This window comes from Leucopleurus acutus (assembly GCF_964270905.1).
Source record: "Leucopleurus acutus genome assembly, chromosome: 11".
NCBI classification, from domain to species: domain Eukaryota; kingdom Metazoa; phylum Chordata; class Mammalia; order Artiodactyla; family Delphinidae; genus Leucopleurus; species Leucopleurus acutus.
The window spans coordinates 41,140,346-41,164,497 of NC_139152.1; the positions used below are offsets into that span (position 1 = coordinate 41,140,346).

The 24,152-nt window shown below is 55.4% G+C and overlaps 1 protein-coding gene across 5 annotated transcripts; it reads left to right on the forward strand.

Moving 5' to 3' along the window:
- Positions 1–638: 638 nt before the first annotated feature.
- Positions 639–22,067, forward strand: ASIC1 (acid sensing ion channel subunit 1; the record flags this gene model as incomplete). 5 transcript variants are annotated; one of them, XM_082849264.1, is made up of 11 exons in its annotated part: positions 639–1,000; positions 1,581–1,776; positions 18,429–18,579; positions 19,215–19,342; positions 19,635–19,788; positions 20,166–20,222; positions 20,689–20,842; positions 21,245–21,336; positions 21,534–21,613; positions 21,702–21,806; positions 21,963–22,067. In XM_082849264.1, 11 exons carry the CDS (start codon positions 639–641, stop codon positions 22,065–22,067), a joined length of 1,584 nt encoding a protein of 527 aa, XP_082705390.1. The 5 variants fall into 5 exon arrangements, with proteins under 5 accessions (XP_082705390.1, XP_082705391.1, XP_082705388.1 ...); XM_082849265.1 differs by having other exon boundaries at positions 19,638–19,788; XM_082849262.1 differs by lacking the exons at positions 639–1,000; positions 1,581–1,776 and adding an exon at positions 15,295–15,951.
- Positions 22,068–24,152: the final 2,085 nt, after the last annotated feature.

Below are 24,152 nucleotides of genomic sequence, written 5' to 3' on the forward strand. Positions count from 1 at the left end.
CCCATCTCTGTGCAGCCACCTCGGGTTGCCCTCTGCCCCCACCCCACCCCCACCCCAAACATGCACACACACAGCCTGCGCCGTTCAGAGAACCGGAGACACCCGCAGGTGAGGACTCGGGTGGGCCCCTCCCCACCTCCCTGGGCCCCTCCCCACCTGCCTGGGGGGTTTCTGGCCCAGGTCTAGCTCATGGGGGCGAAAGCCCAGTCCTGGGGACACCCTTGACCGGGAACTCTTGACCCCGGGTTCAGCCCATTTGGGGGAGTTTTCCTGTCCAGGATGGGTGGACATTCCCGTCCCAGAGGGACCCCACATCTGGAGGAAACTCCTGTGCCTGCCTGAAGGAGCACTGGGACTTCCCTCTCACCCTCGGGTGACTGCATCTGGGGTCTCCCCTGGCCTGGGAGTCTTCCCTGGGAGAGCATTCTCTTGGCCTAGGCTGACTCCCAAACCCCTGCATTTGGAGGAACCCTCTTCTGAGAGTGTGTCCCCCAGCCAGCCACCTCTGGGCTTGCACACCAGAGACAGTGACCTCTGGAGATGGGGATGGACACATCTGGAGGGATGCTGTGTGTACTCTCATCCCAGGACCATGACAGACTCCCCCACCCCCTTCCCCCAGGATCCCCTCGGCCAGGATGGAACTGAAGGCTGAGGAGGAGGAGGTGGGTGGCGTCCAGCCGGTGAGCATCCAGGCCTTCGCCAGCAGCTCCACGTTGCACGGCCTGGCCCACATCTTCTCCTACGAGCGGCTGTCTCTGAAGCGGGCGCTCTGGGCCCTCTGCTTCCTGGGCTCACTGGCTGTGCTGCTGTGTGTGTGCACCGAGCGTGTGCAGTACTACTTCCACTACCACCACGTCACCAAGCTTGACGAGGTGGCTGCCTCCCAGCTCACCTTCCCTGCTGTCACGCTGTGCAACCTCAACGAGTTCCGCTTTAGCCAAGTCTCCAAGAATGACCTGTACCACGCTGGGGAGCTGCTGGCTCTGCTCAACAACAGGTGGGAGGTTCCTACCCATCCCGGCTGCCAGACCCTCTGTCAGGGTGCTTCCTCTCTAAGCCACCATACAGCCCATACCACCCTGCCCTCCAGCCCCCCAAACCTGACACTCACAGCAAAGAGATTGGGGTACTGCCAAGCACTCAATTAAGGGCACCCAATCTCTGACCCCAGCTGTGAGACATGGCCACACTCCCTGGAGTGATCTCTGCCCACCCTCCCGCCACTATGTCTCGATATTCTCCTCCCTTGGGGGATCCGGGCATACCATCTTTAAAGGGTAGAAACTATGGTATAAAAGCCATAGTTCCTGCCCTGATCTCTCTGCCCACCCATGCTTACCCACGTGCTCAGATGCCCAGCCCCTGGGCAGCCACTGCCATCCTCTGCCTTCTCAGACCCCACGGGGCAGATCCTCTAGACACCGCCCAGTTCTCCTTTCATGCCTCTGTCCAGGGCTGGATGCTGCCCTCCCCGCAAGGTTGGGCATGGGACACCGGAGGCCAAATGGAGGCAGGAACTGAAGGTCCTGCCGATCCATGCACTGCTCACACCCCCACCACACCCCACCCTGCTCCAGGTATGAGATACCAGACACACAGATGGCAGATGAAAAGCAGCTGGAGATACTGCAGGACAAGGCCAACTTCCGCAGCTTCAAGCCCAAGCCCTTCAACATGCGCGAGTTCTATGACCGCGCGGGGCACGACATTCGAGACATGCTGCTCTCCTGCCACTTCCGGGGGGAGGTCTGCAGCGCTGAGGACTTCAAGGTGGTGAGTGAGCCCCCTGGCTGGTGTGGGGCGTGAGTCAGCCAGCCCCCAGAGGAGGAGGAGACTAGGAGCGGGCGGACATCTGGGGAGGAAGTTGTGTGTCCCTAGGGTTCGCTTCTGGCAGGGGGGTACTTTGTTCAGCTCAGGGACGCATTTGCTCTTTGTGAGGTCCTCGGCTTCAGCCTTGTGTCCATGATGGCAGGAAAGAGAGCCTATAGTGTGCACGCGCGCGCGCGCGCACACACACACACACACACACACACACACACACACACACACACACACACACACACACAGCCTGGCAGGGCCCCTGACCCCATCAAGCTTACCTTCTGGGCCACAGGTGTCAGAGGTGGGGGTGGTGATGGGTAAGCTGCAGCCTTGTTACTCAAAATGAGGTCCAAGGACCATCATCTGGGACCTTGAAAGAAATGTAGGACTTTGCCTCCCCACTTCTCAAACCTACTGAATTAGAACCTGCAGTTTAACAAAATCCTCAAGTAGTCTGAATTAAAGTCTGAGAAGCACCATGAAACATGGGAAGTAAGGGAAGTTTTCTCTTAAACGACTGGACAGGTAATTCTCTCTATGCCACCCGTCCCCTACCCCAGCCATTTTACACACACACACACACACACACACACACACACACACACACACACACACACTGTCTGGGTTCCCCCCTTGCCAACCCACAGAGTCAGGGTCTGAGGAAGAAGAGATGACTTGGGGTACACAGTCATGGCTGAACTGGAGACTGCATCTTAAAATGGAGATGCCCCACAGATACTCATGCCCTCCACACACAGATGGGGCTGCCTCAAAGCCAGCACCCCAGGGAGGGTTAGGGGAACTGACCGGCATCTCATGTGCCAGGTGATCATGGGCAAGTCATACAGGTTCTTGGTGGGTTAGAAACAGGCAGGGACTGTGGAAAGGGGCCAGAGGACCTGGAGCTATGTAGGCAAAAGTATACCAAATGTGAGGGTGATGCTTGGAACTCTTCCAAATGCTTTCTAGACTGTCCTTCAATCCACTGGATGAATAGTCATATTATCTCTATTTAACAAGCTGAGACACAGAGGCAGAATGAGTTGCCCGAGCTCGCAGAGCTGGTTAGTGACAGACGCAGGATTAGAACTCATGTCTCATTCAGTCCCAACGCAGTGTGCTCTTTGCGTTAATACTGCTGACCCTGGAGTCATCATGTCCACTTCCAGTTCTGGCAATTGCTCTCGAAAACCCAGGCTCCCCTAGGACTCTTTTTCTGTCCATACCTGCCCCCAGTTCTCCACTCTCAGATCCTCCCCTTTTCTCCCACACTTGCTTGCTGCCTCCCTAGCATTATGGGAGCATGAACTGCATTTGTCTGTGTAGAAAGGCTGGAACCACAGTTATGCTTGTTTTTTCCTGCTGAAGTTACACACGACTTCCCAATCTCTTTAAGCCTTTATCTGAGACCAGTGTCATGGGCCTCTGTCAATACTGCTGGACAAAGTTTACATGACCACGGTCCTTGCTAAGCCAGGCTCATAGGGAGCTTAGCATGATGCAAGAGCCATTTCCTTCCCAATTTTCCTTCCTTAAAACAGGAGAAGGCTGGATTCCCCAGGGCCCAAGACCAAAGGGCTCCCAGGCTCACCAACTATATTCCCAAGGGTAGTAGAACTGTAGTTGACGGTGGAAGTGAAAGCCAGAGCCCTCCTCCTCTGCAGCATACCCCAGACGCAAGCAGAAGGAACCATCAAGAAAGATAGAGAAAACCTATTAGATTGAATGGTTTGTAGTGTTTGGATGAGGAAGGGAATTGCTTGGCTCGACCTGGGAAGGCGCTAAGGAACAAAGTGGAGTTCATAGAAAGTGTACAGTTGAGGCTCCATCCGTCCCTCACATCCAGAAAGATTCCAAGTGGTGATGCTAAGATATGTTTGGTTCATGGAAATGGAGACCCTGAAATGTGATTGGTCCATGTTGTCTGAGGGGACAACCCTACACAGTCAGACGGAGATATGATTGGTTCACAAAGTTCTGGAGCAGTGTGAGTTCTTTCTCTTGCTGGGGGAGAAATACATGGCTAGGATCCCACAGGCCCAACACTGGTGCTTCTTGGTTCTGGGTTGTCAGGGACCAGGTTTTTGCTGTCTCTGAGCCCATGTCAAAGGCCTGACCCTGAATGTAGCTGGACCCAAACCTCTCAGACCTTCCTTCTGCCCTCTCAGGTTGACCTCAACAGCCCCTTTCTACTCTGCCCATGAGAGATGTCCCTACACAGATGGGAGTCTCATTGTGAGTCCGTGTCTGACATCTCCCTGGTGGAGAAGAAGAGCGCTGGCACTCTCCTCCAGCTCCCTGGTCCTAAGGGGTACAGATACCCCTTCCCTGACGCTTCACCTTCTCCCTCCTCTCCCTGGTCCCATAGTTAACATCTGCCTCTCCATCCTTGCTGGTCTCTGCTAGGACACGAGGCGTGTGTCTAGCCCCTGGACAGATGAGGCACTGACAGAAAACATCTCTCTCTCAGGTCAGAGCTTAGGGGAGACCATCTTGGCATCTTCTGCTGCCTTGAGAGCAGAGGTTCTTAACTGGGGGTCCGAGTCCAGCTCAGCGTGTTTGCAGAATAGAGTGTGCACAGGCACACGTGGACTCTTTTGTGGGTTCCAAGTGCGACCATCATCCAACAATAGGAATCTTGCTCCTGGAGGACAGTGCAGGGGGCATAGGAAGGGCATCCTCTGGTCCCTTAGACACCTCAGCTCCCATGGTGGGGGTCAGCAGCGACACGCATTCCCCGCAGATGTGCTTCCGAATCCAGCTGAACCTCAGGGGATGAACGTGGTCCACGAGGTGTTTGGCCAGGTCCATCCCCCAGCTGTGGCTGGGTCAGCTTGGGAGAGTGGGGGGAACCTGGGCTGAATCTGGGAGAAGCTGGTTTGAAAACCCTTTGGGACTGAAGAAGCAGAGGGCAATGGGAAGGGTGTCCCCCCGGCAGCCCAGTTGGGTAGGCCTCAGTAGCTCTCTCCTGAGCTACCAAAGACCCACCCACAGGCCCCCTCTTCCCTCCTCTTTTCCTTCTCGGTGGGGTGCTTGGTTGCCAGGGCAACAGGGTCTGAGGCTCCACTCTCCCACCCCGCTTTGAGGCCAGCCAGGCCAAGGCAGGATAGGGGTTCCATGGAGGGGGCCCAGGGGTGCAGCTGTCTGCCGAAGCCTGGGTAGGGGTGGGGTGTCGGGGGGGTGAGCACAGTCGCAGCTGGTGCCAGCCTCCAGCTGCACCTTATCTGTCCCTGGCAGTGGGAGCTCCGATGTGGCTTGAATTCTGAACAGCACCAAGGGGAGGGGGCTGGCAGATGGTGGCCTAGTCTGCCCTGTGCCACCCCCTCTTCCAGCTGAGTCCCAGAGCCTTTGCCTGGGGGAGAGAAGTGGGAATTCATTTCTGAACCCTGGAAGGGATGGAAGGGGAGGGCAGAGAATGGAAATCCTGGGCGTGGGTATGCAGTGGGGATAGGATTCTCTCAGGAGAGGGTGGAATTGGGGGACAAGGGATAGGAGGACAAGAGTCCAGGGGACCCTGGAGGGGGGGCAATCTCCCAGAGGAGAGGTGGGCAAAGAAATCCCCCCAATGTTCTGGAGGTGGACAGGAATCTTCTGGAGCACCTGGAGGAGGTGAGATGCTGATAGCAAAGAAGGGTGATCCTGAGACCCAGAAGTTGGAGGGAGAGGTCATCTTAAAGAAGAAGAGCCAGGGATGGCAGGTCCCAGGGAGAGCCAGGACTAGCAGTGGCAGCTTCCTTATCCCCAGGGCCGGCTCTGCCCCTTCACCGACACCCCTCATCACACCACCCCACAGCAGCTCAGACCTGGGGAGGGCCCGACCTCACTACCTGCGTCTGTTCCCTCCAGCTAGGCAGGGAGTGGAGGGGCTGCTGAAGGGAAGGGCTGCCCACACTGCTACACACAGAGAAGAAAGGAGGGTTTGGGGCTACCCCACCCAGAAGCCCGGCGGTCTTTGTATGGGGTTGTCGTGGGGTGTGGACGGGGGAGCATGCAGGGGGTGCAGAGGGATAGGAGAGGCTGGAGTGGAGAGGTTAGCGTGGGAAGAGGGGCACCCTGCCCTAGCCGCTCTTGGATACCTCCTCCAGCCTTACCCTTCCCTTCTCTCCCTCCCTCCCTCCCTCCCTCAGAAGTGCCTGAGGTTGGAAGGAGACTGGAGTAGAGCCAGTTGCAAGAATCCAGGGGACCCTGCATTGGGGTCTCTCTCTCTCTCTCTCTCTCTCTCTCTCTCTCTCTCTCTCTCTCTCTCTCTCTCTCTCTCTCTCTCTCTCTCACACACACACACACACACACACACCCCTCCCTCAGGTGACTCAGTTTCCTCTCTCACCTCCTCCCTCTCCTCCCCCATCCCTTGCCGTTTCTGACTCTGCCCCTGTCCCAGACTGCTGTCAGCTAAGAGGCTACTCTCAGTTAATTGACCTCCGGCTGTTGGCTAAAGTAATAGGGAATTGATGTAAGTAAGCGGCTCTGGGGGCGGAGCCGGAAGTGGAGGGGTGGGAAGAGTAGTGCTTCGAAGCCTCGGGCTTTCTCCGGTCCCAGCCTGCGGAGAGCTCCGTGGTAGGGCCGCCACTGCACGTGGTGTGCATCCAGGAAGCAGAGGGGGCGCCGGCACAGAGGTCAGAACGTTTCTGCTGTGGGTGGAGCCGGATTGGGAGCATGCTTCAACTTTGTGGAAGGCAGTTTCAATTCCTGGGGGATGGTGAGGGAGACTGAATAGTAGGCACGAGGGGCTGGGGGTGGGAGTGTCGAGCTCCACTTGATTCCTTCTTCCCGTCACCGACAGAGGCCCTTGGAAGTGCCAAGCCTCGTCCTGGGCACCAGGGGGCGGCGGTGAACAGGCGGAGCCTGTCCCTGCCCTCAGGAGCTTCAAGCCACGTGCAGTACTCCCGGGAGGCTCAGAGTGCAGAGGGTGGTACTAAGGGAAGCCGAAGGGCTTCGGAGCAGAGAATCACGTGCCAGGGATGAGAGGACCCTCCACATCTAGGTGGGGTCCTTCCAGTCTCCCCAGCCCAGCTCAGCTATTCAGAAACGCCAGTTCTGGGAATTCCCTGGCGGTCCAGTGGTTAGGACCCCAGACCCCACGCTCTCACTGCCGAGGACCCGGGTTCAATCCCTGGTTGGGGAACTAAGATCCCACAAGCCGTGCGGCGCAGCCTAAAAGAAAGAAAGAGAGAAACTTCAGTTCTACAGAATGTGTGGTGTCTCCCCCAGCCCAGCCTCTCCCAGCTGATGACCAGTCTAGTTCTCTCCAGCAAGGGTTATGGTCTTTGGTCAGGTTCCCGAGGCACAAGCCTTCCCTTACTGTATGTCTGTACCCAGTATGTCTGTACCCTCTGGCTGAGAACCTTCTGGTCAGAACTCTGGCGTGGGGATTCTGGGAGGCAAAGCAGGGAAGGAGACAGCTCGAAGGAGAATGGAGCCTGGTTTGGGTGGAGGATGCGTCTGGGACTCCTGGGTTCTATTTTGGGCATAGTTTTCTGTGGCTCCATTTCTCAGCTTCTAGGCTCAATTTCCTGTGAGCAAAGGGGGCTGTAAATGGATTTGTAAATTATTCTTTGCCGAGGGGCAGCCTGTCCTTCAGCCTCTGGGCCACTCTGGCTAAGTCCCCCCGCTGGCCCATGTGTAGAATGGGTGTGCAATACTGTTTCCTGGACACATGCATCAGACATCTTCCTCGTGGAAAATTTTAAAGCAAACATGAAACTGAGGTGTAGTCACCTTGAGGGCAAGTTCCGTTAAGAAGCTCTAAGGACAGAGACTCTCACTCCAGGCTCTCTAAGGCCACTCCTGAGGGAGAGGGAGGGCAAGTTGTGATTTTTCTGAGCTCCTATGAATTCTTGGAAAGAAAACCCTTTCCCACTCCTCTCATCTGCACCCCCTTGATGTGGCTGACAGTCCTGGAGGCCTGGGAGGTGGGGCTGTGTAGCTGAGTATCGAGTGTCTCTGATCGGTGTGTCGGCTCTTCGTGTCTGGCTGGGAACATCCCTCGGGGAGAGACTGCTGCAGTGGCCTTGACCATGGAGAGCAGCCAGCTCAGGCTTCCTCACCACACACTGCACGTGTGCCCCAGGTGTGCAAGCACACATGTGCACCTCCCTGTGCATGTCTGAGAGTGGGAGAATGCAGACGTGGACTAGGGTGTGACGTGGACACAGGGATGGATGTGCACAGGGGCACACACAGCTCTCTTCATGTGTCTGCAGGAGAGAGCTCGTGTGCCCACGAACCTCTGGCCCCACGCAGAGCACATACCCGCCAAATTAATCTTCTCTTTCTGTCACGCTTTGCAGTTTACCAATTCCCTTTACTTCAGCTCCTGTGATCCTCATAATTCTGGGAGGCAGGAAGATGTTAATATCTTCATTTGAAAGATGAGGAAACTGAGGCTCAGAGGTGTTACATGACTTGCCTGAGGCCACACAGCCAGTAAATGACAGAGTGGGTGCCTTGACCTCAGATCTTCTAAGCCCAGGTTCTTCGTGTGTGTGACCATAGGAGCAGGGATGTGTGGTGGAGGAGGGTGCCCGGCTCCCCAGCTGCCCATGCTCTGTAAAGAGGTGGTGTGATGAGGCAGGAAGGGAAAAAAAAAGGATGCGAAAGAGAAGAACCCCAGCCTCAGTTTGAGCACACCATCTTGTAACTTCTCTGCCTCTTCATTGCACCATTTAGCCAAGTCCCAACCTTAGATGGACCCACCACTGGCTTCCTCAGCCACTCTCTACCAGAGGAAGTCACATGGTTGGAATCACATTGTGTTCATGATCAACATGCCAGTGCTGCCCTGGCAACCCCACTGTGTTTTCCCGTCAACTCACTCTCCCCAGTGATTACTGTAAATTTTTCTACGCCTCTCAAACCACCACCCTTCCTAGCCCCCTTCTCACCCTCAGCAGATGACCTCACCTCCCACTTCACAGAGAAGATAGAAGTCTCAGACAAGATCTCCCCGCTCCTCTGGGTATCTGCCCCCAGAGGGGAACGTCCATCTTCTCTAGGCTGAAATCTCAACCTGTTCTTACCATCTGATCTTGTTCTATCTTCATGGAAATTTTATCTTAAAGATTCTGCCTCTCCCTCCTCTGTAGTCGGTCTCTCCCTCTCCAGTGGAACCTTCCGATTGACACTGAAACATGCTTAAGATTCTCCCATCTTAAAATGTATAACTATAGAGACTTCCCTGGTGGCGCAGCAGTTAAGAACCCACCTGCCCTGCCGGCCTGGACTGACTGCGCGGAGGCACTTGGCCATGTGGAAATGCCTGATTTTGTTCCCTGCACACAGAGGAGACACAGCTACTGAAATCTTACTGGGTAAATTCCCAGGTACTGTGAAGTTCATAGATAAGAATCAGCCCAAGTCAGCTTTAAGGGATTTACCGTGACATTGAGGAGAAAAGACTGGGCTTCTAAAAAAAAAAAAAAAAGAACCCACCTGCCAATGCAGGGGACACGGGTTCGAGCCCTGCTTCAGGAAGATCCCACATGCCACAGAGCAACTAAGCCCGCGCGCCACAACTACTGAGCCTGTGCTCTAGAGCCCGCGAGCCACAAATACTGAAGCCCACGCGCCTAGAGCCTGTGCTCCGCAACAAGAGAAGCCACTGCAATGAGCAGCCCGCGCACCACAGTGAAGAGTAGCCCCCGCTCGCCGCAACTAGAGAAAGCCCGCGCGCAGCAATGAAGACCCAACGCAGCCAAAGATAAATAAATAAATTTTTAAAAAATGTATAGCTATAATGACAGCTAATATTTATTGAGCACTTACTATGTACCAGGCTTTAGGTTAAGATAAAACCCAATAAACAAACGTCTCTCAACTCCACAGCCCCCTCCAGCTCCCACAGTATCTGTTTCTTTTCCCAGACAAAATTCTTAAAATTGATGTACAGATTCCACTGTCTCCATTTTTTTCTCATCTCCATCTCACTCTCTAATCCACTCGGGCGGCCTTCCTCCCCCGGCCCCAGCACTCCACCAAAATGGTTCTCGCTAAGGCCGCTAGTGACCTCCATATTTCCAAAACCCACAACTATTTTTGATCCTTGATGTCTCAAAATCATTCGAAATGTTTGACCACCACCTCTGTTCTGCACTGTTCTCTTTCCTAATGGCGGTACTCTCCCGATTTGCCTCCTTTGTCTAGCCACTCCTGCCTCTGTGCCAGTTCATGCTCTTCCACTTGGCTGTTAAATGCTCGCGCTGCTCAAGCCTCAATCCCAAGCTTTCCTCTTCTCTTAAATTGTGCGGCTGTGATTTAATGGGACAGCTTGATGAATGTTTCATTAGCATATTTTTACATTGGTGTATCTTACAATGTAATAGTTTACATATTACATCGGTATGTATTTACACTGGTATAAAATTGTAAAACATTTCTAGTGTCCTGGAAAGTTCCTTCAGGCCCTTTTCTAGTCAACAGTACCCCACAGGAATTAAGCACGTTCAGGCTTCTGTCAGTAGAGATGAGTTTCACCGGTTCTTGAACTTCCTAGACGATATGTATCCTCCGTGCAGTGTATACATGTCTGTGTCTGTCTTTTTTTTGCCCATGACTCTGTCTGTGAGATTCAGTCTCGTTTTATGTAGCAGTAATTAGTGCTTTTTCAATGCTGTGTAGTATTGCCTTATGTAAATAGAGCACAATTTGTTTATCCATTCTACTCTTGCTAGACATTTGGGTTGTGACTAGTTTGGGGCTATTACAAATAAATCTACTGTGAACATCCCTGTTCATGTCTTTGGGTTGCCATGTGCACTCATGTCTCTTGGGTATATAACTAGGGGCTGTGGTTAAGTCATAGGTTAGGATTCTGTTTAGCTTGGGTGGTTACTGCCATATCAGGCCAGTTTTCTTTCTATCTCTTCTAAAAAAACTTTATATTCTATTCCTGAGCAGTCTCATCTTCACTCGTGATTTCAATTACCATCTACACACCGACGACTGCCAAATGTCTGTCTCAGCCCGGCTCTCTCCTCTCAGCATCAGTTCAGTGGTGAATTTCCCACTTAACATCTCCACTTGGATCTCCCCAAGGCTCTAAGAAACCAGCATGTGCCAAACCAAATTCATCTTAGCTCCCAAACTAGTCCTGTACTTGTGTTCCTGATCTAGTGAGCCATTCACCCACTTATGCAAACTAGAAACCATCCCTGACACTCCGTCTCCCTCGCCTCCCTTACCAGGTCTGCCGGTGTTGACTCCCAGACATCTCTACTCCATCCCCCTGTTCCAGGCCACCCCAGTGCTCCATGTCTCACCTGGACCGCTGCAGTGGCTTCCTAACAGGACTTCTAGAATCCCTCGGGCTCCTCCAGAGTGGTCTCTTCAAAACACTGCTCTGATCACTTGAAATCCTTCCATGGGGAATGGGACCAGAATCCTTACCCAGCCTTCAAGGCCCTAAGGGCCTGCTCTCCGTCTATATCCTCTTCTTCTCAGCTCTCTCCTCTCAGAGCCTTTGCACTGACTCTGTTCTCTGGAATACCGCCCACCCCGCAACACATACACACACAGACCTTTACCTAATCACTCCTCCTTATTCTTTAGATTGCAATTCAAACATCACTTTCTCAGAGAAACCTTCCTCAGTTTCCAGTCTGGTTCAGATCCCCCTGTCATTCACCTCCATGGAACCATATCATTTTTTTCATAGCACTTATCATAGTTTGCAATTAAATATTTATTTTTGTGATTTTAAAAAACTCTCCATTAGATAATAAGCTCCACAAGGACCCAGTCCCTTATCTGTTCTCCACGTGTCCTCAGCACATGGACACTCAGGAAATATTTGATGGGTAAGTGAAAGAATGGAGAGGAAGGAAGGGATTGATTTAGAGAGGGATGACCTACTTCCAGTCTCAAGCCTACTCCTTCTCTCCGCGAGACTTGAACAGGTCATTGTGCCTCAGTTTCCTCATTTGTCAAATGGGGTGAAATTACTCAAACCTGCTTATTTTGCTGGGTTGTATACGAATCCCCTGAGGCCTCAGTTGAAAAGCAGGAGACATTCCACAGATGTGAGGGGTGACCCGAGTTCAGAAAGAGACGTGGAGAAAGTCCGAAAGCACTGGGTGGCCACACACAGCTTAAGAGACGTACCGGGGAGGGAGTGATGTGGGGAGGGGTCGCATCTTTGGATACAGTGTTGTTCTGCGAGCGTGTCTGCTTGGGTCCTTCTCCTCTGTGTACGCTCCGGGGTCTGTGTGTGCTGCTTGATCCTTTCCTCACCTCCCCATTACTGTGCAAAATGTGGATTTGTCTACTAGATCGAGATGAGGAGGAGAGAATGTTAGAGGATGGAGGAGGGAGGAAGTGCAGTTGGGGTGTGTGTGTGTGTGTGTGTGTGTGTGTGTGTGTGTGTGTGTGTGTGTGTGTGTGTGTCTGTCTCTTCATTGCCCACAAGAGGGCTGTGTGTCTGTGTGTAGTGCTGTGTAGGTGTGCAGTGTAGGTCTTTGTGTCCGTGTGGGGAAGAAGTGTCCAGCCACACCAGATTTGCCGTCCTCTGAAGCTGCTCCGTGTGTGCACACCCTACTCTCTGCTGAAGCATCCGGAGCTTCCCAGCCTTAGTTTCTTCCCTCTGGAAGTCCAATCTACTTCCTCCTCCAGAAAGGCTGCAGGAGGGGAACGATGCCCTCTAGTGGGTGTGGGGACGCATGCTGCAGCTTTCCCAGCCCAAGCCTCAACCTAGGCTGGCCCACCTCCAACCCAAGTCTGGAACCCACCTCTGAAACGTATCCTGGGGATGCGCAAAGCCCTCCAAGAGCTGAGGTCCTGTAGGCAAGAAGAAAATGCACACGGGACAGGAAACAGAAGAAGAACCCACGGATTCATACAGGAGAAGCCTGAGGACAACAGCTGAAGGTGGGAGGTCTCTCCTCATCTCTGCAGTGATTTATCTCTGGTTCCTGTTTCTCCACGTGGCCCCTGGGTCCTGCTCTTTCTTTCTTTCTTTTTAAATGTATTTATTTTTGCTGCGCGCGGGCTTTCTCTAGTTGCGGTGAGCAGGGGCTACTCTTCGTTGAGGTGCACGGGCTTCACATTGCAGTGGCTTCTCTTGTTGCGGAGCACGGGCTCTAGGTGCACAGGCTTCAGTAGTTGTCGCTCACGGGCTTAATTGCTCCGTGGCATGTGGGATCTTCCCTGACCAGGGCTCGAACCTGTGTCCCCTGCATTGGCAGGCAGATTCTTAACCACTGCGCCACCAGGGAAGCCCCGGGTCCTGCTCTTTCATTCTCACAGTCCCTGTCCTTAAGGAGCTACTGATCACTACTCATGCTTGGAGGGAGTTGAGCAGAACTGGACCCTGCAGTCTGTTCCCTGAGTGGGCACTAATTATGCCCTGTGGAGTCAGGGAAGGCTTCTCGGAGGAGGTAACCTGTGAGTAGGGTCTTGAGAAATGAGTAGAAATTCTCCAGGTGGAGTCCAGGGAAGGCATGGAACTGTGGATGAGCCTCGTGTGTCTGTGGAATGGGAGAAGGACATGGTGACTGGATGCTGGACCCTGGACTAGGTGGGGTGGAGGGGTGAGGCTGGAGGGTGACTTGCCAAGGCCGTGTAGGTCCCAGGTGGCGGGGGTTGAATTTTACCAAGAGGCACTGGGGAGTGAGAGAAGGTCTTTATGCGGAAGGGTGGTCGGAATTACATAGCATGGACTAAAGGTGGGGAGAAACTGCAGGGAGGCAGGGAATTAGGGAGACCAGCTGGGAGGCGGTTGTTTAGGTAAAAGAGTGGGAGACCAGTCTGAGGGCAATGGCATAAGGAGGGAGAGGGACCAAATCTCAAAGGCTGCTCTTCTTCCAGGGCCTCTGTGTCCCTGGCAGCAAAGCTGAGGCCAGAGGTCCCACATCAGCCAGTTCTGCTAGAACCTGGCACCCTGCCTGCCATCCCCAACACACTCCAGGCTCTCTGTATGCAAACGGAGGAGGGAAGAGATGTGGGAGCAGGGAGGGGGGAGGGAAAGGGGGGCAGGAGCCTGGGGCTGTGGGATGGTTAAGGAATGGAAAGGCCCAAGTAGACTTGTCTGACCCCCACTGGTCCTCCTCTGGCTCTGTGGAGGAAGGGTTAATAGTTTCCCCTCCCTCCCTCCCCTCCTCTCCTCCCCTCAGGTCACCTTCTAGGCCCTGGAGACTTGGCTGCTGGCTCAAGTTCCTCAACCAGTGGCCCTGAGTAATCAGAATACACAGAGGGGCCAGGGGCCTGGGGGCAGGGACTGATCAACTGGGAGCGAGAGGGGCCTCAGAGACTGAGGGGCTGGGGGGTATCTGCGAGGCTGAGGGTTTGGGGGTACCTCAGGTTATTCCCAACACTCTCCACCTGACCCAGGACCCTGTACTGGTTCTGAGCTCAGTTTCTTCCACCCACCAGAAGAGAATTCCTCCGCCTGCTCTCCTGGACTGTTAGGGGATGGGCAAGATGGGCGGGGGAGCGGTGATCTACCAGGAAGCTTTTCAGCTGCAAGAGACAGGGTGCCTCCCCCCAGTGCCAGGAACTGGCCATAAGTGAGTCTGTGGTCAGTGAGAGACCTCTGCTAATGGAACCTGGGCTGCCCCCCAAGCCACAGAAGGGAGTGCGGCTCAGCGTGGTGGGGGTGGGGGGTGCTGACTGAAGTAGAGTGGGGGGTGGGGGTTAGAGGAGGATCGATGGCCTCAGGGATGGCTGGAGGGAAACCGGAGGTCAAGGGAGAGAGTAGGGGTTCGGGGCAGCCAGGGGTTCAGGAAGTAACTGAAAGTAAGTTGTGTCAGCCCAGTGATCAGAAGGGAACTGAGGACCAGAGGAATAATTTGAGGGGAACTGCAGTGTAAGGGTGTATGGGGAGAAGTGGGGGGGCTCCATAAAATAATTGGGGAGATTCCAAGTCAGGGGGAATTAGAGAAGAATTAGAGGCTAATTAGAGGTGCCTAGAGAGTGTGGGGCTCAGATAACTCAGAAGAATGACTGGACCAGGTGGGAATGAGGGCAGAGGACTCAGAATTGGGGTGGGAAGGCGAGGGGCAGGTGGACTGGAGGGTGAGAGGGAGCCTGAGGGTGTGTGTCTTGGGGGATGGGCAAAGACCCTTGCTGGCCCACGTTGTGGCAGTGAGAGCAGAGGACTCTGCTAGGTCCCATCTCCCCTGGAGCCCTCGGGCTTTTCAGGCATTTCCACTCTGTCCTCGACCCTGTCTGTCCTGCTGGAGTTGGTGACGGGGAAAGGGGCTCCGGCCCGCTCCTCTCCATCTCCATCGGCCTCCCTTTCCCACAGCCATCAATTATTCATCGGCTCAGACAGCCACCTCCCTGACAGGGCAGGCTGGTCCTCCTCTCCTCTCTAAGCCCCTCCCCACCTCAGCCACACTGCCACAGAGGCCCTGGCAAGGGAGGACGGCCATCCAGGCAGCACAGACCTGGCAAGAGGACTGCCGGACCCTGCCTAGGATCACGCCTCCTCCCCCGTTCTCCTGCCCACCTCCCGGTGCCAGGAAGCCCCTGGAGAAGATGCCCATCCAGATCTTCTGCTCTGTGTCCTTCTCCTCTGGAGAGGAGGCCCCAGGGCCCTTGGGAGATGTTTGGGGTCCCCACCAGCGGCAACAGCGGGACAACTCAGAATCAGAAGAGGAGGAAGAAGAGAAGGAAAAGGAGGCAGAGAGGAAGGGGGCCAGAGAGGGGGACTTACCGATGGACTTGGTGGCCTTTGCCAACAGCTGCACCCTTCATGGAGCCAGCCACATCTTTGTGGAAGGGGGTCCAGGGCCACGGCAGGCCCTGTGGGCAGCGGCCTTTATCCTGGCACTGGGTGCCTTCTTGTGCCAGGTCGGGGATCGAGTTGCCTATTACCTCAGCTACCCACATGTGACTCTGCTAGATGAAGTGGCCACGACGGAGCTGGCCTTCCCGGCGGTCACCCTCTGCAACACCAATGCCGTGCGGCTGTCCCAGCTCAGCTACCCCGACTTGCTCTACCTGGCCCCCATGCTGGGGCTGGATGAAAGCGATGACCCCGGGGTGCCCCTCGCCCCACCGGGGCCCGAGGCCTTCTCTGGGGAGCCCTTTAACCTGCACCGCTTCTACAATCGCTCCTGCCACCGGCTGGAGGACATGCTGCTCTATTGCTCCTACTGCGGGGGGCCCTGTGGCCCTCACAACTTCTCAGTGGTGAGTGGGTGCCCAACAGTGTCTGCCATGGCTCACCCTGACCGTCACCTCCTGGGGCTGGTAACCATCCTGCCTCCTCCCCACCTCACCTGGACCACCCACCCTCTGTGAGAGAGGCCTGGCCAGAGCTTGCCTGGGAGCCCCAGGGTCTGCAGCTGGGCTCTATTTCCAGGGCTGTGCCAGTACTGCCCTCCCTGTTAGACTCTCGAAACACATAGTTGGTAATTAGTTGCTGCCCTGAGGCCCCTGGTGTCTCCCTGAATATCCTCCAGCATGTCCAGCCCTTTCCCAGACCTCTCTGCGATCCAGCAGGGTCAGCACCTTAATCTTTCGCTGAGGTCAACATTTGATCTGGTGGTGGGTGCCTATGCTTGGCCTTAACAGTGTTGACTATCACCCCTGGACTGGAGCTGGGGCAGGTGCCCCCTGGTCTCTGGAGGTGCAAGAGAAGGGTGTGGAAGGGAGGCAGAGGGCTGGGGATATCCCCCCTCCACCCCAGCATGCCTGTTAGCAGCGTCCTCATGTGGTCTTCCTGTGCTCCTCCTAGTGTGTGTGTGTGTGTGTGTGTGTGTGTGTGTGTGTGTGTGTGGTGAGGGAGAATAACAGGCCTCCTCTAAATCCTCCCCACTCCCCCTCCAGCTCTAACTGGCCAGGGACCCTCTTCCCAGGGGAAGCCCTCACTAGGAGAGTCTAGAGCCTTCCCTGCTGAGGGACCAAGCAGCACCCCATCCTTTCCCCAGTTCAGCTTCCAGTTCCGTCTGGCCCAACAGGTCCCCTTCTGTCCCCTACAAGTGCCAGATGCCAGGCCTTCCCTTCCCATACACCCATCTCTCAGTCCCCCACCTTTTCCCTAGTGCAGGGGCAGGTGGGTGTCATCATATCGGTGCATCTTGGACTGACTACAGACAGACAGGAACATGGAGGTTTTGGCCACTGGGCCTCGGACAGGCCAGGAGGTAGAGGAACATGGACCAAGGAAGGGGTCAACCTGGCTTTCTCAGGATCTAAGGCTAGAGCAGGCACTTCTCAGGCAGCACCACCAGGTGGCAGCACAGCCCACCGACCAGCAGCACAGCCCTCTGAGCCAGCTCAAGGTTGCAGCTCCCAGCTGGCCTCAGCCACCAGGAGTCCCTCACATCCCCAGGAGGCGGGTAGGCAGGGATGCGTGTCCAGCCTGGACCCTGCGGCTGAAAGCCACAAAGCCTGGTAGTGGAGCTGGGGGATTAGGAGTTCTCTCTCTACCTCCTCTCTGGACTTCACCCGCAAAATGGGGGATAGCACTGGTTTTCTTTTCCAGAGGGGGAAGGAGGAGGTTGTTCTAGGAAGGGGGAAGGGGGCAAAGACTCTATTGACTAGTAACCCCTACTGCCTCCCTGTTCAGTCTGGCCTGACACTCTGTCTCTCTCTTTCTTTGGGCTGTGTCTGTATTCACCTCATGACTTGCTTGGTGGACTCTGTCACCATCTCTCAGTAGTTGAAGCACACTCACCCCATTTGTGGGAACCTGGAGGCATTCTGGGAAGCTGTGGGGAAAGGGCCATAAAGAATAGGTTCACTTTTCTCTCCATGGCTGTGTACTCAGGGCTGCAATAAGGGCTGCTCTGTGGCATGGAGTCGGGGGCCTGTCCCCAGAGCTGAGATCCCTTCTGCCGCCCTCATAGTTCTGCGCCAGCATTGACGAACATGCCAGGTCCTGGATGTTCAGGTTCTGGTGATAAGGGAACAGTGATGGACATAAGAGACTAATGGCAGAGGAAACTATAAAGCATAGCTTGGTCTTGGGGAGAGCAGGATTCCAGATGCCCGGGGTGAAATCCAGGAGAAGAGAAGAGAAGTCTCAGAAGGCCCTGGGCCTGAGGAGAGGGTCCCAAGGAGGGACAAGGCAGTAAGGGGCTCCAGATGATGGAGATGTGTATGTTAGGGTCCCAGCGGGAAAAAGGTTAACACTCCGATAGTTTAGTCGAAAAGACTAACAGAGGGACTGTTTATAGAGTTGTGGGCAGAGTTAAGGAAACCAATGAGGGGGACTGAGGCACCTAGAAATAGTGGAAAATTGTCATATTCAAGCTAAAGGAACACCAAGAGGCAACAGTGCTATGCAGGGAGCCCTCTTGGCAGAATTTGTGGTCACAGAGGGTCTAAGCCACCTTGAGAACACTTGCAGATAAATACCCTGGTCTCTCCCTCCTTCTGTCCTCTGAGCCTTTACTGATACCTCCCATGGGTCAAACCCAACCCGAAGCCCATCCAGGTGGCAAAGGAGCACAGGCAGTGTACCCCACAGGGATCAGCCTTCCAGGGCACACAGCAGGGAAAAGGACAGAATGGGTGAGAAGGAGAACAAATGGAGAGTGGGCTGCTCAGGAGGGGTCATTCCTGAAGGGTTGAAACTCCACCAGTTGGAGGGTCTGGAGACAGTCCCTGGTGGGCAGAGGGTACTGGCAGGACTCTCAGGCTCTCTGCTGTGCTCCCACCAGGTCTTCACACGGTACGGAAAGTGCTACACGTTCAACTCTGGCCGAGATGGGCGTCCCAGGCTGAAGACCATGAAGGGTGGGACGGGCAATGGGCTGGAGATCATGCTGGACATTCAGCAGGACGAGTACCTGCCCGTGTGGGGGGAGACCGGTATGTTGCCTCTCTCAGGGGGGCCCTTCTCCCTGTGGCTCCGGGCCTCAGCCTCCGTTGGGGGGCTCCTGGGCTCTACTGTGGGCCTGAGGCAGGGCGTGGGCTCTCCTTGCGTCCTCCCAGCATCTCGCCATCTCCACCTCCACTCTACCTGCCTGCCACACTCACATTACCCTGGCTCCCACTTCCTGGCTCAGTTACTCTCCAAGGTAACCAGCCATCCCTTTCCATTCGTGGCCACCACTCACTCTATAAATAACTCCGTCTCTTCTTGGGCTGCCTGCCGTCTGTCTGGTCTCAGGGGCCTTGGGACAGAGAGACGTGGGGGAGAAGGGAGAAAAGGAGGGGGAGAGATGGAGAGCCTCTGAGACAGTGAGAAATAATTTGAAACACCGAGATGCGTAACTGAAGCCAGGTAAGAAAAGAAGTATGTAGGATTCAGGGGTCATCAGGGTAGCACGGGGCTGGTGAACCCAGAAGGAGGCTGGGGATGGGCCAGGGGCCCTTGGACTAACTACCCTCCCCCAGTCTCAGTGTATGTTGTGGTTATTTCAGGAGAGGTAGGGTGCCCCCAGCTCTGAAGGAGGTTAGGGAGTAAGAAGCCCTCCCAACACACAGCGCTCTCATTCCCCTAGATGAGACGTCCTTCGAAGCGGGCATCAAAGTGCAGATCCACAGTCAGGATGAACCTCCCTTCATCGACCAGCTGGGCTTCGGTGTAGCCCCAGGGTTCCAGACCTTCGTGGCCTGTCAAGAGCAGCGGGTGAGAGGGCCACAGGAGGCCAGTCCCAGGGTGGGTGGTTGGAGGCTCATGATGGAGGTGGAGTGGTGGGCAACCAATAATGGGAGGGATGGGGGAGCTAGGGCCTGGGTAGCCATCTGACTAGTCAGAACATGAATGATCTAACGGATGGGATGCTCCGTAAACTCGGAGACCCTCAGAGGCTGCACAGGGAGAGGGGGCAGGACTCCTGAGTTCTGCATCGTGTCAGACAAGTCCATCAAGGTGACTCGGGGAGAAGTCCCCACACCCCCCAGCTCCCCGGCTCTCCCAGCAGCTCATCTACCTGCCCCCGCCCTGGGGCACCTGCAAAGCTGTTACCATGGACTTGGATTTCTTCGACTCCTACAGCATTACCGCCTGCCGCATCGACTGTGAGACCCGCTACCTGGTGGAGAACTGTAACTGCCGCATGGTGCACATGCCAGGTCAGGCCCCAAAGTTCCCAACACGGTCCTGGGCCCCTCAGCCTGCACTGCCCCTCACCAGCACCCCGTGCATGCTAACCTCCTGCCAACACGCAGGCAAGACCAGCTGGCTTCTCTCCACCCCAGTTCCAGCCCCAGTCCATACCCATAGGGCTCTTGCCTCTCTGACCTCAATTCCTGCCCGGACCCATGGGGATGGGTCAGAAGGGTCCAGGGGGTATGGACTTTGGGGTAGGTCACTTCCAGGACAGACTGGGGGCTGACTATTCCTACCCTCCCACCCTCTCCCAGCTTCCAGCTTTTAGGCCTTCGGTACCACCAGCATCATAAGACCCCTTTAATCTCCATCCTGTACCACTGTCTCTTCTCCTCTCTAGGGGACGCCCCATACTGCACTCCAGAGCAGTACAAGGAGTGTGCAGATCCTGCCCTGGGTGAGCGCCCCTGCCCCAGGGAAGTCTGCGGGAGGGAAGGAGGCGCTGCCAGCCACATGCATAGGGGTCTCAGAGCAAGCTCCCAGAAGCTCCAAATCACTCCTGGATCAGGCTTCACCTGAACTCTCCCGTGTCTGACTTTAGCAAGGCCGGGAATAGCATCTCTAGAGGCCCCTGTGGAAAATGAACAGGGGTCATCTGGGAGGGGTGGCCTTCATCTGCTCCCATAAGCACCTCAGCTGGTTGACCCTGGAGGGCCCTGGGAGGATGAGATATAGGATTAAGGAATATCCATGGAGAGGCCGGGTGAGGACCAGCACAGGTGGGCACAGGGCCGAAGTGAAGGACGAGTCAGAAAAAGAGGAGGGGGCTCAGGCCTCTTTTGGGCAGGGCCAGGACGTGCATGTTGGGAAGGTGCTGGCAGAAGGGCATCACTCAACTGCCACCTCTCACCTGGCTGGCACAGACTTCCTGGTGGAGAAGGACCAGGAGTACTGTGTGTGTGAAATGCCCTGCAACTTGACTCGCTATGGCAAGGAGCTGTCCATGGTCAAGATCCCCAGCAAAGCGTCAGCCAAGTACCTGGCCAAGAAGTTCAACAAGTCTGAGCAGTACATAGGGTAAGGGCTCTGACTGTGAAGGGTAAGGGGCGGGCTCTGATGGGGGTTGGCAGACAGGAGGAAACTGAGATAACATGGGGGAGGCAACCAAAGAGTCTGAGGTGGGCATGGAGGGAAGATCAAGCCAGAACAAGCAGGAGAAGCACCCCTTCCTCTTTCTTCCTCTCTTCATCCTCATTGCTTGTGACTGGGATCACCTCACAATTGCTGGTGCGTGGAGCGTCTTTTCAATTACACCATAGCGTTTAATCCTCACTCTAAAAGGCAGGTATCCACATCAGCATCTTGTTTTATAGATATTGGAGACTGAGATTCAGAGAGGATAACTTGCGAAGGTCACCCAGCTAGTAAGGGACGGAGATGCGACTTGATCCGAGGTCTCCTCTCCCAACCCCTTTGCAGGGAGAACATCCTGGTGCTGGACATTTTCTTTGAAGTCCTCAACTATGAGACCATTGAGCAGAAGAAGGCCTATGAGATCGCAGGACTCCTGGGTGAGCTGCTGATGGCATCTGTCCCCTTCCCATGCCATGGGCATGGTGTGACACCTTACCACCCGAAGCAGGCTGCTCACCTCCATCCCACAAGGCCTCCTCCCCTGCCAGCCCCAGGGGCCTTCCCCTGCCCCAGTGAGCTCTGCCGCTCCCACTGTGTCCTGACCCCACTGACCTCCCTGTGGGCCCCCCTGCAGGTGACATTGGAGGCCAGATGGGTCTGTTCATCGGGGCCAGCATCCTCACTGTGCTGGAGCTCTTCGACTACGCCTACGAGGTAAGTGGGGGCGGGGCGTCTGCACGGGGCCACGGGAGGGGCGGGGTTCAAGCCCGCCCACCCGCCCACCTCCCCTCCTCCCTCCCAGGTGATAAAACACAAGCTGTGCAGACGAGGGAAGTGCCAGAAGGAGGCAAAACGGAGCAGCGCGGACAAGGGCGTGGCCCTCAGCCTGGATGACGTCAAAAGACACGTGAGGGAGCGAGAGAGGGGCGCCCTCCCGCCCCATCCCTTCCCCGACCACCCCAGGACCACCCCCTTGCCACCTTTTCTCCTTTGCCTCCCCCATGCCCCAGCGGCACCTGTGGCCCTTACGATAACCAGTGCCTGTCCTGTGCCGTTCCCCCAGAACCCGTGTGAGAGCCTCCGGGGCCATCCTGCCGGGATGACGTATGCTGCCAACATCCTACCTCACCATCCGGCCCGAGGCACTTTTGAGGACTTTACCTGCTGAGCCCCGCAGGCCGCCGTACCAAAGGCCTAGATGGGGAGGGCTAGGAGAGCAAGGGGGCCCCCAGCTGCCCCGCCCTGGGGACTCACTCCCCCCTCCAAGGCAGCCCCCCACTCCTGGGCGGTCCTTTCCTCTTGTCTGTGGTGAGGAAGGAGTCTTGACCGTAGAGTCCTCTCCCTGCCTCTAACCCATTGTTTTTTTTGTTGTTGTTTTTTTAACAAAACTAATCTAAAACAGAAACTAAAAAGAGAGAACGGGGCGAGTGACCTCAGGCTGCCCCTCTCTGCTCCATGCTGCCTCCCACAGCTCCCAGCCTGAATTCTGTCTGTCTGGCTGTCTGTCATCTGAGTGTCCACCTACATTTTGCTGCCACCAGTCACCAAAGCCCCCTCCCAGTGGGGGGTGGAGGGGATCCTCGGGGTCTGGAATTTGGCCCCATACCAGAGAATGTACCTTGAAGGGGAGGGCTAGTAGGGGGGGCTTCCCCAGCCTTAAGAGACCCTCTCAGCCCAGTGACCGCCCCCAACCCCAAGTCTCCAGGCAGGATCCCGAGTCGTGTCTGTTCCCTCCCCACCACCTCACACAGTGTGAAGTCTCTAGGGAGGTAGGGGTGGGGAATCTCCTGAAGAAGTGGCACTGGGGACAAGCTGTGGCCCTGGTGCTGTAGGCCACATCCTGATACCTACAAGTTCACCCCCACCCAGAGCTGCTGGAGAGAAATCCCAAGAGGCGGCCCTCCTCTGCCATCCCATAAAAGATTCAGCTGGTTGGCTTCCAGCTCAGGGAGAGGGGCACTGGTGCCTAACCTCACTGGTCCCTCTCCCAGGGGCCCCTGCAGAGGGCCACATCCATAAATTTTCTTATGGAACTCTCCCAAGTCCTCTCCCGAAACGTCATTTGCTTCTCTCAACAACTTCATCTGCATTTTCTATTTCTATATGATACAGACTCTATATTGCTATATCTCTGTATATACTTTCCCCTGACTCTGTCTCTACTTCATCCCCTCTTGTCTCTAAGAACCACCCTCCCACCCCAAGTTCCCCTTCTGTGTTTCCACCCCCTCCCTGGTCTCTGAATGCCTTCGCCTGTATAAAGAGTTGGATTCTCCCCTGGTGTCTGTACTGTGTACACACATCCCTCTAAGAAGCACAAGGAGACGACACGCGCATTGTAACCTTCGCACTGTCTCGGTGGCGACATAAAGGAAGCTGTGAATTACAAGCTCTGCCTCTTTCTGGCCTCACCTTCTCTCCCCAACCTGGGTACCCTTTGCCCTCCCTGCAGCCTTAACATTCCCACCCCTGCTTCACCCACCCCAATGTCCTTTGCCTAGCTGACTGTGGCCTCCCCATGGAAGGGGGTTGCTACAGAGAGAGCCCCTACCCATGGGATTGAGATCTGCAGAGACAGAGGGAGCTGTGGGTTCATGACTTCTGCAGCTGAAGCAGCGGGGTGCTGACAGGCAGAGGCTGAGGTCTTCAGTCAGTGGCCTTTGCCTCCTTCTGGATGCCCAGGCCTCTTTGCTCACCTAATACCCAAGCCCACCACTTATATTTTCTGGTAAGGTACAGTTTGGTAGTGGGAAGAAAGAGACAGGCCTAGAGGGGAAGTTGAAAGCTCTGCCGTTCTGTCCCTCCCTTCCTACCTTAAAGAGAAACCAGCGAGGTAGAGTACCTGCCATGCCCCCTCCACCAGGCATTCCTCCCAGGCCAGAGCCCTGCCCCTTCCCAGGCCTTCTCTGCCCAGCTGTCTCAGTCTCCAACCCCAGAACAAGACCTGTGGCAGGTCACCTGTGCATTGGCCTGCAGTTGGAGAGTGAAGATATAGTATCCTTGGGAACTCTTGGCTCCTAGGAGTTCCTTAGAGATCAGACTTCTCCAGAGGGAAGCAGGAGCAAGGCCAAAGGGTGTGTTCCGGATGGAGAACAGCAGGCAGGGCTATGGGTGACGCATGCCTCTGGTCTAATAAACTGGGTTTTAACTATCTCCTCTTCAGTGTCATTCTTCTCTCTCTTTTTTTTTTTTTTTTTTTGCGGTACGCGGGTCTCTCACTGTTGTGGCCTCTCCCATTGCGGAGCACAGGCTC